This window comes from Helicoverpa zea, chromosome 3, assembly GCF_022581195.2.
Source record: "Helicoverpa zea isolate HzStark_Cry1AcR chromosome 3, ilHelZeax1.1, whole genome shotgun sequence".
Taxonomy (NCBI): Eukaryota; Metazoa; Arthropoda; class Insecta; order Lepidoptera; family Noctuidae; genus Helicoverpa; species Helicoverpa zea.
In genome coordinates this window covers 3,424,878-3,444,400 of record NC_061454.1, presented here as the reverse complement: position 1 = coordinate 3,444,400, position 19,523 = coordinate 3,424,878, and the positions used below count along the sequence as shown (strand labels likewise).

Sequence of the window (19,523 nt, the reverse complement as noted above, 5' to 3'; positions counted from 1 at the left end):
CATCACACCGCATGAATTTTCATAGCAAAGGAAACTTAGTAACCCGACATTTAAAATAAATGACAAGATCAGCCATCTATATAATTAACTCAATTTATACAGAGACAGATACCCCAATTATAGGTGGGCGACGTCGGGACGAAAATAAAGCAATTTGTAGCAATTGAGGGACAATCTCAATTTATCACTATTATCCTTTGGCGGGCGGTTAATCCAATGCTTTGCGTGTATTAAACTTGCGGTAGGATAATCAAAGGAAATAATCAAATTATGTAATTAATGTGGATGAAGATTTTCTGTCGAATAACAGATTGACTTCATCTTAATAAAAAGTTTATGAAAAAGTAACAACACTTAGATCTTGTTTACGAGTCTGTTACAGAATATAAATGTGCTTTTATCCGCCTAAATAAGTACCTAGTTACCAAGCTTTTCGCTCGAACTAGACGCTTGCTTCGGACTTTGAGCGCGCATTGCTATTTTCAAATTAATAGGCGTTACGTATTCCAACGCTGTTTAAGTTAAATATAGTATACAATATGCATAAGTAGATACTTTTACGAAGTTATTGCATATTTTTGATTTTTTCAAAACTTCATGTCACGCCTCCCATATTTTTCTAGACGGCCTTTTAATCGGTCTGTGTGGTGGTGCGAGTGCTCACGAGAGATTTGTGAATAGTTCAGCTCATAGATTTATAGTAAGTAGTTAAATTAGGAATAAAGAAATTCGCATTTATGATATTGATAGTCAGGATAGGTGGGTATGTGGACAGGATGAAAACGAAAACAGAAATAAAAACTCAAATATGTGACACTCAATTTAATACAATACAAAACTAGTTGTTCTGCTTAGATTCCTTAGCGTTTTGGAGTGCTTGCGTCAGATACAATTTAGCAAGACTCTGGGAACAGAACTGGCTTATATGTTGGCTGTAGGTGTTAATCTGACCAGCAACGATCATAGGGTTAAGCCTAGGCGGAACGGGGTGGGGCTTGAAGAGTTTGTTCATATCTTCTTCAGGTAGCGGTGGTTCATCCTTGGCAGCCCGGGCCAAGTTCTCTTGTGTCCGCTTGGCCAACCAGCGGTGCTTGTCCTGTTGTTGACGTACAACTAACTGTTGGTATCTGTTGAACTTGATGGCTTCCTGGTTCAGTTCGTCTACGCGCTCCATTAGGCTGCGGAGTTGGCCTGTGGGACAAAAGGTAACATGATGATACTGTTTCATGTCTACAGAAATGACGAAAATTATACAAATGCTCGACGTTTTTGAAGGGGGTTACATAGTGTTTTCCGAAACGCAACAAAACTAAATAAGTATGGAGGGTTACGCATGTAGTTATTGTCAAATTTCTTCGTTCCAAAGTTGACTTCAGGATTGTCAAATTGTACTAACAAAATATTACAGCGTACACACATGCCGCCTTATGACAAACTTGAGAGGCTCAAACTTATTTGACACGCGCACTGCAAGTTCACGTTAATTTACAATACACGCTTAGTAACATAGCAAAGTCTGGCCTAAAATAATTCCAACCAACCTTCCAATACTGAAGCAGTTCCCAAATCCAGGAACTTGGACCCCTCCTCCTCAGGGATCATCTCAGACAGCTCAGACATCATGATGTTGGTGAGCGGAGAGTTACGGATCACTATAGGCACCTCGATGAACAGGCTCTCGTAGCCAATCTTCAGGTTACGCAGGGCTTCTGGTGTGTAATCACCTTCCTTGTACATGGCGATGGCCTGGAAAATAGATTTGGGAAGATTTATAAACGCGAGATCTAGAGATTTGTCAAGATAACAAAAAACAATGCGTAAAAGAGCGCATGTGTAAAGGTAAAGAAGAGTGAGTAAATGCTGCGCGCTTTGTGCGCGCTACCTGAGCACTCGCAATTAAATTACTTGAGACTATTGAGTACAAAGTGAAATGAGAATAATCTCCCTGCCCTTTATATGTGGATGCCGAATTATAATCATTCGAAATTAAGAGAAGATAAAAGGGAATCTTGACGTGAGTAGGTAATTTTCCATTCAATCTTTCTGAGAATGATGTGGAATAACACTACAACAGAGTCAATGTTTAGCACTAACCTGAGGAGTCAGGCGGTAAGCCTTCAGCGTGAGGAAGCCTCGTGCAGACTTCTTGGTGTCATAGATGACAACCACACTCTCCTCGATGGAGGTCTGATAGTGGTACTGCGACTCGAGCAGAGACTGGCTCAGGAAGTTGCCCACATCTGCGCTCTGGTACCTGGAGAAATGTATTTTAAGAATTTAGTCTTAATTTATAGCATATCATTGGAACTTTGAAGCTGAAAAATTTTGTAGTTCTGATTAGTCATTGTTTAATATTTATTGCAGACCAATATTCCATCAATCACGAGGAAAAGAAATTCATTAAAATGACTTTTGAGAGACAAAAAGTTTAAGTACAATTGCTTTAAAATACAGGTTAATAAAATTATAACCAACTAAATAACAAATATCTGGACTAAATTAGAAAGTTAGATACTATATTATAGCAATGTTTGTTACGAGGGATATTTCCACTCACCATCCAACATGGAAATGATCAACATTCACACGGCGCAGTCTCCTCATCATATCAAGCTGATACTCCTCCTCGTCCATGGTATCATCGTGCTTGGGGAACGGGAAGCAGTTGGTGATCTCCAGACGGTTTTCCACCACCAGACCGAGCAGCGCTCCCTGGGCCACCTCCATATTGCTGCATGATTCCTCATGGCAATGTTTCACTATTTTCATTACCGCCTAAAAGTAATAAACTCTTTAAACATTTTTTTTATATGAATGGTGTTTTTTGTCTTTAAAGTAATTATGCTGTTGCCTAAGGTTTAAATCCTGGAATGATAGCTATAAGTGAATGAATGTATAGAGGTGTTACAGATACTTAATTTAAAAAGATAAAAGCTTGATAAAAAGTCTGTTTGAATGCAGAAAAACAATTACATTATAGGTAGTGGTGGAATTAAAGTTATCAGTGAGGAAGACTAATGTGTTTTGTTATTTTCAATGTGTGAAATAATAATTGTTGCATTGAATGAAGACAAAACAACAACAGCCCACCCACAAACTATACTTTTTGTTTACTGATTACTAAACAGCTAACAATAACAAAATTCTGATGAAATATCTCACTATATTTAAAAATAAGAGTAATAAGGAAAACTAACTTTTTTTTTCATGACTATGATGACTTGAGTAACAAATCGTGATTTTCTCAAATTACTACAAAGTAGTTGACTTATTCTACTCAGTTTAAAGATTAGTTTACAAGCTCAATATTACCCAAGATTTGAGATAGATCACACATCCATTTATGTAAAAAATGTATTCTCATAGCATTTCAAAACACATTCAAAACCTTTTGCACTGCTGTGTAAATGGTATGAATTCATGAAAAGCAACAAAATCTAACTATTAAATTGCTCAAATTTTAATATCATTGCGAGGCATCAATCATCCACTCAATTAGGCCAAATAAAGCTTCCTCAATTTTATCCAATCTCAGTGTTGTCATAGTTATTTATGTTAGTGATCAACACTAACTCTGGTACTAAATTCAAATACAGAATATATTATGATGTTATCATTGTTTACAAACAAAGAGGATTTATAGCAGCCTGGCATCCTAATGAACTGGCCATTAAAAATGTATGCAAAATACACAGCATCCAGATGCTAATGTGTCCAGCCAAAGTTACTCAATGTCACACAGTGAGATCATCTCTGTAAGTGTCTGGGTCGCGAGGTAAACGTCCGAAAAGAGTGCATGACTCATACTCATTAAACTTTCACATAGTAAACAATTAATTCTAACTTCTAATATTTAGGACAATCTGCACTTGAAATGAACAATCTGATGGGTAATTTGGGAATTACTGGTCATAAAAGTATCAAAAATATTGAGGGTAGTGACGAATTTGGAGTATCAATGGTTAATCCAGGAACCAAAGTACACAGTTTGGGTTCACAACATAACCTAAATAGGCTTTTACAAGAAGCCAATAAAGATAGTTGCAACATGATAATATACGTCATAACATTAAAACAAACACCGAAAACATATGTGAACAGTGTAAATAATGGATTTACGCTGCTCAAAGCATAAAAACAGAGAATACATGACGTGTCGATGATGCACAGCTTTACAGTTATAGCAAATATACCAAGTATAGATTTTAATGAAAACTTGCTTCTTAGATATAAACAATGGTGTACATACCAATCCATCGCACTGAACGTACGTAATTGTGGCTTCAGTTTCAGGAACGCGCCTAGCAGGCCCACTACGGTTCGCCATTTTTGTGAAAGGTTAGATTGATTTTGAAAGGTTTGAGTGTTTGACAGCTAACGTGCCAATGTTACTACTGCTAAAATAATAATCGACGTTTCTTTATGGTCTATTGTCTATAAACATTTTGTCTATAGAAATCAGTCTATTTTGTCTACAGCTCAATCAGCTGTCAGCTGTCAATTTGATTATTTGTCAATCAAAAGCAATCAAAAGTTTATAAAAAATCTTATCAAACAAAGATAAATAAATCAGTGTTTTTCCTAGTTTATATAAATATTTCGTCGTAAATGTATCTCATAGTGAACAGTTGCAATCCACGGTGTAATATGTGCGACCACGACTCGCGAAAGTGTACATTAGTTCTTCCGCCCTGATTTAAATCGATGATACTCCTACTTTCCATGAAGAAAGGAAGTGATTTATAAATAATGAGTCAGCATAATTTCTGGAGAGGACTAACACCGTTGAACGTGCCATTGTCCCAGCAAGTACCTGATAAAATTGTTAAACTGTGTTCTCTGGGCACAGACTTCATTGTGTTAGGAAATGACCATGGTCTTTATCACTGCGAAGCTTTGGAAGACTCTTTGAATTTTAAGAAAATCAGCGGCATCTCAGCAATAGACATATCGTACTATAATGATATCCTTTACATTATAGATGTCCATGGGCGACTATATAAGACAAATGCTAGTTTTAAAAACAAAGAAGAAATTATTGTTAAGGAGGATGCTAAGTGTTGTCCTCATGGTTTTAAAAGTTCCAGTTATAAAGTGAAGTTTAGAAATGTAGTGACAAGTGATTTTGGACAGCTGTTTATAAGTAGTGATGGGCAGCTGTGGGGCTCAGGCTGTATGCCCCAACTTTCCATAGACACTAGTAATGTTAAGAAAATTCCATTTTTTGAAGGGAGGACTGTGTACAGTGCTTCAGTGGGTCAGAACTTTGCTGCAGTGATAGCTAGGAAGAATGTCAGACGGTCTGGCAACTGTGATACAGAAAGTGATAATGATGATGAGGAAGTGTTTGCTTCAAATTGCTCACAATGCCAGACAATAATAGGCCTAGCATCCCCCGCATCCGTGCCATCCCTATCAGAAACCTGCCCTTTAGGTGTTCAAATTAGTAAGTCTAGTGAAGATTCTAGTAGTACTACAGCCCCACAAACTGATGTTCATGTTGATGCTCATAGCTTAACAGAAGATTCTAGTCCCTCGTCTGAGGAATCAAAAATAGCAAGAACAAACTCACAAAAAAATGCACACTTAGAGGCAGAAATAAATTCTCAAGATGCTAAATCAACAGAGAATGGTGATGACCACACAGAAAAAGAAAATGGTGAAGCTTCTGGAGATAAAATTAATAATATTTTTATAAACACTGATGCTGCTAGACAGTTTTTGAGCAGGCAGCTCTCTTGGGTCTCAGCTGGTGAAGATTATTTAGTAGAGTACACAGAAAAACCCACTAGGATAATAAAGGAGAATGTATCAAACCTAACAAACTTTGTTTATGAAGGAGTGAAAACTGTAGGTGACAAAGTGGCAACATTATCAAGACATGTTAGTGGCAGCAGTGACAATAATGATGCTGTGGAACTACAACTGCGAAGTGAAAATGAAGAAATCAATTCTCTTATGTACAGCTGTACCTCAAACTGTAATTTGGAGGATTTACATTTCTCCACAAGCACAATAAGCAGTGAGAAAGAGTTTGAAGCTGCAAGAAAAACAGAGAACCTCAAAAACATGTCTAAACTTGGTAAGAATATTTTAGCCACAGAACTATGGACTTGGGGTGACATATCATATGGGCAACTAGGTGTAGGAGATACAGTCAAAAGAATAAAACCAATGGTAGTCATGAGCTTATCTGGCTTTGGACTTCAGAAGGTCTCTTGTGGTAAGTGGCACTGTTCAGCTTTGACTCTAGATGGCAGGCTCTTCATGTGGGGCTACAACCAGTTCCATCAAGTCAGCTTTGACAGCAGAGAAGATAAAAGTGGTCCTAAGCAGTTCACAGAGAATTCTGACAGTGATAGAGTAAGAGACATGATAGCCACTGATCACCATACACTGGCATACACTCATAATGAAAATATTTTTTATATGGGAAAGCACACTGAAGGGTACACAGATGCTATTGTTAACTTGAATATGAAAAAAGATCAAGAGGAATCTGAAAACAACTCAGAAGACGTGCAAATAGCTGAAACCCTTAATTTTGTAACTAAACCCCAAAACATGTGCTACCATTGGAGAATATTATCATCAGGCAACATCAGCTATTGCTCAATAGAAGAGTCGTCCAAATGTCCAGAGTTCCAAGATCTGTCCATTGCTCAAAGATATCTAGAGGAGATGCTTTTGATATATCATAATCTTGTTAAACCTTTCCTTAAGAAAAGTAAAGCTGTAACTACACATTCCAATATTTACGAAACAGTTTGTGATATTTTTGGGGACATATTGAACATAACTGCTCTGAATGTTCTCTCGATGTGGCAGTACGCCGAGAAGCATATAAACGAATGTGATATTTCTTTAATTAAAAATTTAGAAGAGTTTATTTATTTGTACAGAAAGTATTACGTAGCTGTAAGCAATTTGATAGTTATCGGCGGCTTCGCGCAGATTAACAGCGTCGTCGATGTCCCGTCTAGTGTTTATAGTTTGTTCAGCGATCAGCTCCCGACTAACAAACAGAAGAATAATAAAAAGACTTTAGAAGCCATAGTATGCCTCGCCTTCATACAACCTCTAACAAGATTGAGCTCCTATAAATGCATAGCTCAATCGCTATTGAGGTATAAAACCAAAAGAAAAAAGGTCGACGCTAAATCCAACATAGATGAGAGATTAAACAAAGTAATTGCGTCGCTTGACTCTTTGATAGACGAACAAGAAAAGAAACGGAAGGAAGCGGATGTCACAAAGTTATTTTGGGAGACGATAGGGAAGAGCCTTGAACAGTACCGGACGCCTGAACGACGCCTTGTTAGAGAATCGAAATCTCGCCAACTTAATTTAGTGAATCCTGGGCGTTTTTCGTCGCACTGGTTTGTCCTTTTCAACGACCTTTTCGTGCACGTCAGTGGGAGTACACCTATTGTTCATCCTTTAGAAACCTTATGGGTGGAACCGATTCCAAACACCGACTCTCTGCAAAACGTAATTCAGCTGACGACGCCTGAAGAAACAATCTCAGTAGCAACAACCACAGAGCAAGAGAAAACGGAGTGGACACATTCTTTGAACACATCAATAAGACTTGTTCTGAATAAAGACAATTTCAAACCGCCCGCTGTGAGGACGGCCACTCACACATTTTCAAACAAGAATGCTTTTTACAAAGACGCTAAGTACACTGGGAGATGGTTGGATGGGAAGATCCATGGTAGCGGGAAGGTGGAGTGGCCTGATGGCAAGCTGTACGTGGGACAGTTTCAGCTGAACGCGTTAAGTGGACATGGGAAGATGGAAATGCCAAGTGTAGGTAAGAATTCTAAGTCTGACTAACTTCACTATGCCTGTATTTTTCGCGAATTGTGTGCAAACTTTTTACAATAACTTCTACTAAACTAGCAACACCATCTTTTATGTTTCTACTAATATAATATTTATCTGTTCTTCTAAAGGGAACTAAGGCTTGCCGATCTTTGTTTATCTAAAATATCAATATACAACTTGTGACGCACGCATTAATTAATTTCACAAAAGTTCCGAACTGAAAATGGCGACTTATTGACTACATATTGATTCATGAACATTTTCCTATTACTTGGACGTCATACATTTAAGTGGTCTATGACTACAAATTCTTTAGATTTTCATACGCGTCATATTTTTTTCGCAGCCTCGAAGGCGTAAATTTGATTTGTTTGTATAACTTATGATTCATTAGTATATGAATCACATTGTTTATTGTAGTAATGGATACATAGGTACTTATGTAATAATATTGAACTTATTACAAATCATAAGTAAATCAATACTTAGTGCAATTTATGTAGTTAGAACTAATTTGGTCATGTAGGTACACAGAAGTAATGAGCCTGCGGTTTGTAATAGGAAACAATTAGACAAATAATATGTTGATATATTTATTTAATAATTTGGGGACACTAATGCTATATTTGAAATTGTATTGACGCAATATCTTACGTAGAGAGTGGGAAGTAGGTATGTATTTAAAAGTATACTAGCTTTCCGCCCGCGGTTTCACCCGCGTCCCGAGATAACTGCTTCCCGTAGCCGAATGGTGACAAAAACTATCCTATGTCCTTCTCCTGGCTCTAAACTACCTCCCTGCTAATTTTCAGCTAAATCGGTTCAGCCGTTCTTGAGTTATAAGTGGTGTAACTAACACGACTTTCTTTTATATATATAGATAGATGATTCCAATACAAGGAAATATCAATTTGCAACAATTGTCACCACTATACTATCATTAAAAACTGATGTTTTTGTTTGTCTGCTAGCTATTAAGAACCTAGTATTTATCAAAGAATTTTAAAACTAAGACACTGTTGTTCGTCGTACATTTGCACTCGTATAACGTAGTAAGTAATATGCAAATTTTTACTCCAAATAAGAATATTAGTGTCAAGGTAATACCGATGTAACGAAATTCTGACCTTGGAAAACGTTTTTAAATACTTATACCGCTTATGGTGGGATTTTTTACATGTATTTAGTTAGCAAATATTCATTGAATACCAATCTACGTAAGTGCGTAAGTCCTTCCCGGTAAATAGCAAATTTTAACCCTTCCTGGATTTAGAAAATTTACTCGAATAGTACCAGGAATTTCCGTATAGTAATTAACTAGCTGTATTACTATTATATGTAATATTTAATTTAAATAGTACAATATTTAAATATAATATCCTAACAACGTCAGTTCTAAATAATTGCGATAAAGTAATTCTTATTCCATCATGGGAATTTTCAGTGACCACGATAATAAACAAAGTCCGCGTTTGATAAGTAATTATATACACATATCTTACTCATTACATGAAGCTATACCTAATTTTATCAACCGCATAATAATCCCCTATATTAAATTTTCCATTAAATTAGTTACCGTTGGCGTACTAGTAAAATCCCCTAATAATAGCACACATGAACCTATTCTAATTTTAAATAGTATAGTTAACAATAACACCCACAATAAAAAAAAACATATAATCAGCCAGTTCATTTCCAACAAAAGGAGGCCACAATAACATGACTCATTCAATTCCATTTCAGGAATCTACGAAGGCCAATGGAAGGACAACCTTCAAAACGGTTACGGTGTCTTGAAATACACAACGGGTGACATTTATGAGGGTTATTTTAAAGATGGCAACCCCCATGGCCATGGGATCAAGAAGCAAGGAGACTTTACTTCATCATCAGCTACCATTTACACGGGGGAATGGGTCAATGGTGTCAGACAAGGGTATGGAGTAATGGATGATATAGGTAAAGGGGAGAAATATTTGGGAAATTGGAGCGATAATAAGAAACATGGCTGCGGTTTGATTGTGACTTTGGACGGCATTTATTATGAGGGACTGTTCATGCAAGATGTTTTGACGGTAAGTATTGTAATTATTCCCGTAGCAGCTTAGTATCTACGTCCCTATATTAAGACAACCCGCACAAATAATTTGGCTTTCCATTAGTCAAAGAATTTTCTTAATCTATTCCGTAGATTAGGACATTACCAATGTCATAATCTCGCAATCTTGGAAAATATAATATATGTTATTATTATCTACTTCGCTCAACTATATTGGTGGTGGGTGGTATAAGAGGTCCACATAAAGTAAAAACCATTGTTTTTACGTGCTTTGATTCCCTGGTGCAATATAAAATTGCTTCCCATGTCACTATAGTATTATGTTTCTCTTTCAGGGTCATGGTGTAATGGTATTCGAAGACGGTACCCACTACGAAGGGGAGTTTCGTTCAGCTGGCGTGTTCTCAGGCAAGGGCATCCTGACCTTCTCCAGCGGAGACAAGATCGAAGGGTCCCTCAGTGGAGCGTGGACTGAAGGCGTTAAAATATCAAACGCTACCATGCATTTGAACGTATCTAACCCGGTCCTGCCAACGAATTCTAAACCTAAGTAAGTTGATATTAAAGTCGATTTTGCTTTGCGTGTTTTTTGCCGTGAAATAAATTAACATGTCATTATTGCTTTGTGGATTGGCAGCGATTGAATTTTATAAAGTTTTGTATTTAACGTTACAAAGTATACATATTGTTTGCACGAAAGAAAATATGTTACTTCCTTAGTTTAATAGTGACAAGGCCGTTTTTGTACAGCTGATGTTTCCAAGGTTTTTTCATTGCTTCGTTCTCGGTCGGATCTTAGACGATATCTAACGAATCTTGAAATTATTATATCCTGTAGTACCGATTTATAAGAACTACTTACCATGTTTGTAAGGCTGTACTATCTAAGGTCATTAGATTTTATAGACTGATTGTTTTAATTGTATAAGTTTTATATGGCTTATGTTTAACTGATCACCAGATATAGTAACAAATAGCAGACAAAAATAGTAAATGATCACCAAAATGAAACTCGCATTTTAATGTAAAACTATAACCAAAGTTTTAACACTTTGCTATCCTATTTAAGTGAAATTACTCCAAAATAAATCATGCGTAAGCCAAAAATAGTAAATGATCACCAAAATTAAACCACCATTTAAAGTAAGATTACAACCAAAGTTTTTAAATTCTGCTATCCTATTTAAGCAAAATGAGTCCAAATAAATCATTGTTATCCCAAAAGTAGTAAATGATCATCAAAATTATACCAGCGTTTTAATATAAAATGATAATCAAAGTTTTTACATCTTGCTATCCTGTTTAAGTAAACTGACTCCAAAAAAATAAGTTCGGCCTGATACAATAAATGTAATAACATTATGGGGACCCTTTTCCTGCACTAGGGTGGAAAATTGTCTATTGCATGCCTCTAAACAGTGCGATAAGAGTGTGTTTTCGAGGGAGTGTATTGAGAAACACATTCTTCTTCTTCTTTCTCCTGCCCTGTTCCCAATTTTACTTGGGGTCGGCGCAATCTGTCATTTTCTTCCATTTTCCCCTGTCACTCGTCATACTGACACTCACGCATGCATTGCAAGCCGGACACATAACTTAATATGGCATCATAATACTTTATTTGGTAATAAGCCTACATTTTATGGCAATCACAGTGACTTATTTAGGCAAAAATAATACATTAATTTGGTCGTCAAGAGTTGGTGATCATTTACTAAATTTGGTGGTCGAATACAATTTAAAGTGAAGTCGTGACTAAAATAGCTGGTACTATTACATTTTTAGACTTTATTTTTCTGGTGTTCAGTAGATATTTCTGGTTACCAAACTAAGGGTATCAAAGCATTTTATGGTGGTCATTATATTTGTTCCCGTTTTATATTACTAACTTCAGCTATATTACTTTCAGCTCATTCGGAAAACTAAGCGTAGCCCCAAACCAAAAATGGAACGCTCTCTTTCGACAATGCTTCCAATGCCTCGGTGTCTCAGAGTCCATCCTTACGCCGACTGGCAACCACTTTGCCAATGGCCCATCTGGCAATACCATAGACAACGTGAAGATCTGGCAAAATGTTGCCGTTGCCATATCGTGTTCGCACAAAGAGAGGAATAAAATGTCTATGAGGAAAAGAAGTAATGAAATGGATAAGTCTGTGGACCGCTTAGAAGTTATACCGCACTTCGGACAAAAGACTCTAAATTTGGAGAACTATACGGAAGTGCAGCAGTATTTGTATAATGTGAGTATCTATTTATTTTAAAACGAATATGGCCCCATCCCCTAAATTAGTAGATCATTTTTTATAATAAGATAAAAAACATGCCAAGCTTAACTTAAGTTTTACCATATGAAACTTAAGGTAGAATTCCGTGGATCGCGGCTGTCGCAGCCGCGCGCGGCCTACGACAGTCGTCGGCCGCGCGCGACAATAGTCAACCTATGAAAATGTATGGCACCGCTGCCGAGGTCCGCGCCAGTCGCGCGCGGCCGACGAATTTCGTAAGCCGCGCGCGGCATTGTCTTGAAATTAGTAGATTTTGTTCGTCCGTTCCCTCTAGTCGAAGTGCTAATTGATATCCTTGAAGAAGAGGAGGATGACGTGCTGCTGTGGCTGTATTATGAAAAAAGAATACCAATCGACCCTATCTTTAAAAAGTAGAAATGAAGAAGGATACTACGAATACTGATTCAAAAGCATTTGAATTGTAATGAAAACAAAAAGTAGTTTTGCCGACTAAATAAAAAACAATTCAATTCTGGTTTTACTAAGATTCTATAGATGTTATTAAGCGCTAGACCATGTTGAGATGCGTACGGCCGCGAGCGGTTCACGAAATTCGTAGGCCGCGCGCTTGTGTCGCGGGCATCGGCATTTCATATTTCATAGACTATTGTCAACCTATGAAAATGTATGGCACCGCATGCGGCTGCGTCAGCCGCGACCCACGGAATTCTACCGTTAAGAAATATTAAGAGGACGAATTGGAATTTTTGGCGCCAAGGATCTCAATTTTTCTCAGTAAATACAAAACGGATCAAAATACAACTTGGTTACCTGAAAGTTCATGATATAAACCTTATTTTGTTAGACGTAGAAACATGATTAGGTAACTTTTATAACAGAGAAAAATATATCAAACATACCTCTTTTAAAAAAGAGATTCACATATTATGGGCAAACGGGACCGATTTAAGCCTCTTAACTTTTTTAGTAGTTGAGTATATACATACTCTTTAAAATTGTAGAAGGAATTTTTATCAAATTATCATTTCTAAATAATAAAATTACAAAACCATTTTGTCGCTTACGACTTTTAGTTATAAGCTAGCGCGCGTATTGTTATCCTCGCCCCGCTCTGACGCTCCGACCCCTTTTGGCGCCTTAGATGCGCGTGCCGGTTATGGAATTATTGTTGACCAATTCGTCGCCTTAAGTAAGAAAACCAAGCAATTTAATTGCTACTTGCTATGCGAAATCCGGCAGCGAAAACCCGAGCCAAAAATCTAGGCTGGGTTGCCACACTGATCTACCACTTTTACTACCAATAAATCAATTAAACATTATTAAACTCTAAGAACAATTTTAAAAACCTGTACCAACATTCAGAAAACACTACAGCATATTTATCAACAGCTTGTCCCATATCCACAGGCCTGCGAGTCAACCCACCATCCTTTAGGCCAACTAGTCCTAGGCCTTACCAACGCCTTCAACACTACCTATGGAGGAGTTAGAGTTCATCCGTTGTTGCTCAGCCATGCTGTGAAGGAACTGAAGAGTATTACTGCTAGGCTGTATCAGGTTGTGAGGTTGCTGTTCCCAGCGTTGCCTCCTGAGGGTACCGATGCTGTACTGCCTTATAAGAAAAGGGAGGATGGAGTTGAGGTGGATAGTAATCCTATTGATGGGTGAGATTTTTGTCATTTGTTTAGAAATATCAGCTTTTCCCAAAAATGTTAAGTTTGCCTGCCAGATTTAACTTTAGAACCCAATTTTATGGTAGTCCCGTAAACAGGGTTGTCAGATTTTCTCCTTTTCGATTATGTTTATAATCAACTTAAAACGTCTCCAATCGCCACTATGTTTTTTTAAATCGGCCCGACATGTGCTGTAGTCAGCCCGTAAATAGTATTTTCAGCATGACCATTCATGAGCAAAATTCCAAGGTCTACTGAATTATCTTTTACCGTCAACTCATGATGTTAACATATGACAAAACGACCTATGAAATCAATAAATAGAAACATGCATTTTTTTTTTATAAATTCGCGGATCTCTGAAAACAGCATATTCGAAAATGCCGAAAAATCGAAAATGATCGTAATTTGTGTAAATATTTCCAGGGAGGTGGTATCAGCAGCATCGCTTCTACAGCCCACACTACTACCGCGCGTCCACCCGGCGCTGTTCGTGTTATACGCGCTACACAACAAGAGGGAAGATGATTTATACTGGCGACGGCTGTTGAAGTGGAATAGACAGCCGGATTTGACGTTAATGGCTTTTTTGGGGATTGATCAGTGAGTAATTTAGCTATTAAAAGACTATAGTTCGGCCGTTCAGAGAATGCGTTCCTGACACATCGCGATTGAACTGACGACGTAACTTTGTAATGGCGTTGCAGTTACGATAAAAATTTTTTGCTGATTGTTTACCGTTTTAACAATTGATGAAATAAATTTAAAACAACATTATTATATCAATAATCAATGAATGTTATAATTTTGGTCCAAACTGAGTGTCAAATAACTTGGTCAAATAACTAACTGACAGGTGTCAGGAACGCATTCTCTGAACGGCCGAACTATAACAGCCAGTTTCTTCATCAAAAGTTAAAGCCAAAGTAAAAGTCAAAGTAATGTCTAAAGTTAAAGTAATGGTTAAATTAATTTTCTCTATGAATTTTGCTGTCATTTTAGCCTTGAAAAAACGAATTTGACCGTTACTTTTACTTTAGACATTACTTTAACTTTAACTTTTGATGAAGAAACTGGCCGTTAATAGAAATCAATTTCCATAACCTGTCTGTCGTCTAATTTGTGATTAGAGATGAATTTTGACATAAGCTTTATATAAATTATATCCGATATCAAAGTCCGTTTTCAATGGAGATCGTTACCAAAACCAGGGGCCCAATAGGGTAGTGTCCAGGGTCGAAATAATGAAATAATATTTAGTCCGCTTTTTAGATAATCAAAAAATATTGGATACGTATTTTTTCTTTTTTTAATTAAACATAAAATGACAAAGATAATACACTTCAAAAATTAGGAGTGGGGGCCTTTTACGTCACAGTGTCCTGAAAATTGTAGCAACTTGTGACGTCACACTCAACTTTAACACGCTATATCTTAACAAGTTCTGATCCAATTTAAAAAAGAAAAAATACGTATCGCTTAATTTTGGACAATCTACAAGACGGACTAATTATTATTTTTTAGGAAACTAGCCTATTCTCCTAAGTTAATAATATCAAAATCGAATAGAAATTGAATCGCAATATGATCGCAATAGCAGTTTTAACCCTATCGGCCATTCTGCTGCTAATATAAGACCAATCGTATTCCCGGTTTGCGATTGGTGATTTTGGTCTATACGGTAGTTTGCTCTACAATCATATTGCAATTGTAAATCATTTGCAGACAAAATGATTCATTATTGAATGACAGAAAAGGATAAAAACGTTTATTTCAAAAATAGCGGAATGCCACATACGCTTCAATCGTAATCGAGACGTGATTGGATCGCAGTCGAATATGAATCGTATGTCGCTTAAGTAAAATTAGGAGAATCGGGCCCCAGCCAGTTTTTTATAAAATCTTATTCATCTACGGCACTAATATCAACTAATACTTTTTGTTCTTTAAAACCTTCACAGAATACATGCAATATATCCCATTTTCTTTGCCAAGAAAAAATATTCTAATGTTCAAAAAATTTCCCCGAATATAGTAGTCAAGATATAATGCCTAATGCTATATTGTTACCTCTTCGTTAGTTCTTCATCACATTCTATTTCTTTCCAGAAAATTCTGGGTAGGCTACACTGGCCCTAACAACCAAATGTCCCCGACTTCCCCCCTCAAAGAGCAGCTCTTCCAAGAAGCCGTGGAGACGTTACAGCAACTGAAGACAACCTTCTCGCCCATTGAGAAGCTTCTGGTTATCAGAAGTACTTTCCAGAAGATGACTACTGCTGTTCAACATGAGCTGGGTAAGTGTCTGTTGAGGAAAATTATAAAATTGTTTTTTATTTCGCTTGTTTTGTGATGATTTTTCTGTTCTATAATAATTCAAATAATATATTCACCTTACTTGTTACCTTGTAAATAACCTTCAGGTAATTATGATGTATTTTAAAAAGAAATATTGTAACCCTGTAAATACATACTTTCTCTATTGTTTGCATAGTCTTTTCTATAATTTATTCCGGGTAAAGATTTTCTCAATAAATTATGTACCACCAGTTACTTCGTGTCTTGCTTTTCTTCAAACAGATAAATACACAAAATTATTATTTTTAACACCTTATAATGTAATAACAATTTTTTTTTTGTATCATTTTTACGTTATGTTTCTATTATTATTATTTGGTAAACCCTCTTTCCCCCATTTAGGATGGCAACACTAAACTTATAAAATTATCTTCCAGGTTCTAACTACCTCTGGAGTATGGACGAGTTATTCCCAGTATTTCACTTCGTAGTAGTCCGAGCTCGGATCCTACAGCTAGGCTCAGAAATACACTTCATTGAAGACTTCCTGGAACCGGCCATGCAGCACGGAGAGTTGGGGCTCATGTTCACTACGCTTAAGGTAATGTGGACTTTATTTTTGATATATTTGGGTTGGTATTACAATGAACTTAGTAGTGATTTTGAGAGTGCTTTAGGGGTATAATTTTGTTTTCTTTGTCATAAAGATTTCTTCATCAGTCATTTCAACAAGTTTGGCAGTCGTTCTGGGTCTTTACAGAACAGAATGTCTGAAAAACCAGTCTTATTAAGGTGTATAGGGTTGCCCGAGTAACTGGGTTGTGAATCAGATAGGCACTTCTCTGCTGCGTCTGGTTAGACTAGAAGCCAACCCCAATAAAATTGGGAAAAGGCTAGGCAAATTATGTGATTTTTAATACAATACATATCTTTTACTTTGTATGTTCTGTTCTGAGTTAATGCAGAAACTAATTTAGTTAATTATAATTGGGTGGACTTTCCTTCGTATTTGAATCATATCAATTTAATGTACAAACAAAATGCAATCCTATTTCAATAAACCTAACATCAAAATTTTATTTCCAGGCGTGCTACTTCCAAATCCTTCAAGAGAAAATGTCGATCAACTAAAGCAACTATTTATAAAGTTAAAAGGAAACGATTGATCTCGCAATACGTAATGGTGCGTATATATATTATATACAGTTTAGTTATAATAATGTAGCTTGCGCAATAATTTGCTTTGTAAGACCTCGCTAGGTGTTCTGTTCGCTTGTAGGTGTGTAGGGACGTATAAAAACTTAAAAAGTGTTCAGAAGACAAGTCATTAGGTATGTTGCCAAAAAATTGCAGGAATGTGTGAGTTGCCCTAAGCAACTTCTAATATTAGGGGCAGCCTAGACGATTAATTAAATTGTGCAATATTGAGTCGCTAAAAATCGTTGCGCAATCTTCTCTATGCGGATAGTTGCACAATTTTTAAAATTGCGCAATTTAATTGAACATCTAGCCTGATGCTGCCAATCATTCGAATTAAAGCGCAATATACGTCATCAAAAACATACGTCCTTACCCAAAATAACTGTTACGAGTCCTTCTTGTTATGTAATTGTATAATGTCTATCGTGTACCAATGCTTAGGGATGAAAACCGACCGTTTTCTTTTAAAAATACAAAATACTCTTTTAGTGTCTCGTTAAACATAAACAACTGAATCTGATGGCATGATATTAATTATTTAATTTCAAATATAATAAAGAACAATAATAATTGATAATGCGTTATATGCAATAGGTTTTTTTTTGTTAATTTATTTATACTATGTAGCGTATTGTTATATCATAAAGGCACTATAATCTGTCTTAATAATCATTATTGTAGCGTCTTATGTCTTGAAAGTAGTAGCTAGAAAATCAAGTTGTATTTGATTTGTTTTTATATAAAATATAATAAATAATGAATTAGTTCCATAATGGTTCATACTAGAAAATAGTAGATATGGTAATGCAAGTGGTATCAGTATAATGATACAAAATGATTTTATAATTTACCTCATGAATTGGTACTGTTAAAAATGATGTATTTTTTTATAAAATATCTTGTAACTACGTTACTGGTTTACAAACATTATGATGTAGTTTTTGATCATTCCCATCGCGTCCGTCCGAGGTGACGGTCGTTTAGATAATATGTATTTGTAATCATAGTATGTAAAATATTGGCAATAGCATGTGCCTGCAAGCATTAGTTATGAATGACACATTCATTTTTATATTATTTACCCCACCTTTTTAATAAGACTTAGCTTATATCTAACACAATTTAAGTTGCATTAAATACTCCCGCAGAATTAATTTAATTCGAAAGTAGGTATTTATTCGTAAGGCAACTAACAAATGAGTTATCTATCATACTAAAGAATTTGAGTATTGCCTGTTTTCTAGTTCATTTAGTTATTTTGAGTGCCAAAATTTTATATACGCCATTGAGTTTTAGGATATAAAACGGAGTGAGTGAACATAATAAAATTATAAAATTAAAACGGTAGAATCAGAAGTAAAAAAAATATAAAATGTCTCATTCGAAGTCTACTCACTCCGTTTTCCCCTATTTATCGTATATTAGGTAATAAATTAAATATAGATTAAAAATGAACAATGCTAAGCAATAATCCAAAGGTCTGGTAGTACAAAAGAATTGTTATGTAGCAAACAAGTTGTTTCTTTTTTTTGTTTAATGGAAATTTCTGTTGCTGTGTCAAACTGTTTTTATTCTGTAGCTCTAGTGTGTTTCGTGTTGCCAGTGAGAAATTGTAGGTCAGGTATTTTAGCGCGAAAGAGTAAATTGTCAGCCATATTTGTTACTTTATTGCATAAGTCCACAACTTAAAAGGAAACTCCTTGGTGGAGATTTGGATACAGAATATATTGACCGCTACTGCTGTTACTTAAAAGACACGAAATATTTGCTGATGGTTTTAATATTGGCAGTCAAATATGGAGGGTTACCTTACCATTGAAACATGATCAAAACAACATTATTGTAGTATTTGAATCGAAAAACTGGATTTCAATTTTAATAGTAAAGTTGAATAGGTAACACCGTTGAATTTAGAAAATAAATAGCAAAGTCTATTCCTAGAATGGTAACCTCCAAGACTTATATCATCCAAAAAGTGAGTTTCCTCTTTAAAAATATTAATTAATGTCGATTGTTGAATAGTAAAAATGATTGTTATGTGAGTGAAATTGATAAGTACCATATCATTAATGTTACATAAATATGTTAATTACTATTTATATCTGTCCTTCGTGAAGTGTGTTTTAACATTTAAAAAATATATATTTAACATTTAATAAAATTCGCAGTAAAATACAGTTTTTCATTTCACCCGCGTCCTTAAGATGTTCGTAG

General features: G+C 35.9%; 2 protein-coding genes across 3 annotated transcripts; one reads left to right on the top strand and one right to left on the bottom strand.

The window, feature by feature from the left end:
• Positions 1-807: 807 nt before the first annotated feature.
• LOC124646208 (eukaryotic translation initiation factor 3 subunit H) lies at positions 808-4,369 on the bottom strand. The gene is made up of 5 exons (XM_047186305.1): positions 4,250-4,369; positions 2,558-2,775; positions 2,095-2,254; positions 1,542-1,746; positions 808-1,191 (listed from the first exon to the last, which is right to left on the bottom strand). Exons 1-5 carry the CDS (start codon positions 4,325-4,327, stop codon positions 839-841), a joined length of 1,014 nt encoding a protein of 337 aa, XP_047042261.1. The 5' UTR covers positions 4,328-4,369; the 3' UTR covers positions 808-838.
• Positions 4,370-4,525: 156 nt separating this feature from the next.
• Positions 4,526-19,482, top strand: LOC124646155 (alsin). Of its 2 annotated transcripts, none has more exons than XM_047186237.1 (9): positions 4,526-7,816; positions 9,577-9,908; positions 10,228-10,442; positions 11,799-12,132; positions 13,546-13,802; positions 14,238-14,414; positions 15,921-16,108; positions 16,547-16,710; positions 17,196-19,482. In XM_047186237.1, the coding sequence occupies exons 1-9, from the start codon at positions 4,750-4,752 to the stop codon at positions 17,238-17,240; spliced, it is 4,779 nt and encodes a 1,592-aa protein (XP_047042193.1). In that variant the 5' UTR covers positions 4,526-4,749; the 3' UTR covers positions 17,241-19,482. The 2 variants fall into 2 exon arrangements, with proteins under 2 accessions (XP_047042193.1, XP_047042192.1); XM_047186236.1 differs by having other exon boundaries at positions 13,528-13,802.
• The last annotated feature ends 41 nt before the right edge of the window (positions 19,483-19,523 follow it).

What these genes read in the sequence shown, in the direction of transcription:
- LOC124646208 (XM_047186305.1), bottom strand. Translation starts at nt 4,327, where the DNA reads ATGGCGAACCGTAGTGGGCCTGCTAGGCGCGTTCCTGAAACTGAAGCC. An exon ending in ACGTTCAGTGCGATGGATTG is followed by an intron (nt 2,776 to 4,249) that starts GTATGTACACCA and finishes TATTACTTTTAG; the next exon opens with GCGGTAATGAAAATAGTGAA. An exon ending in CTTACCGCCTGACTCCTCAG is followed by an intron (nt 1,747 to 2,094) that starts GTTAGTGCTAAA and finishes TCTATTTTCCAG; the next exon opens with GCCATCGCCATGTACAAGGA.
- LOC124646155 (XM_047186236.1), top strand. Translation starts at nt 4,750, where the DNA reads ATGAGTCAGCATAATTTCTGGAGAGGACTAACACCGTTGAACGTGCCA. An exon ending in GATAGTAATCCTATTGATGG is followed by an intron (nt 13,803 to 14,237) that starts GTGAGATTTTTG and finishes AAATATTTCCAG; the next exon opens with GGAGGTGGTATCAGCAGCAT. An exon ending in TGCTGTTCAACATGAGCTGG is followed by an intron (nt 16,109 to 16,546) that starts GTAAGTGTCTGT and finishes ATTATCTTCCAG; the next exon opens with GTTCTAACTACCTCTGGAGT.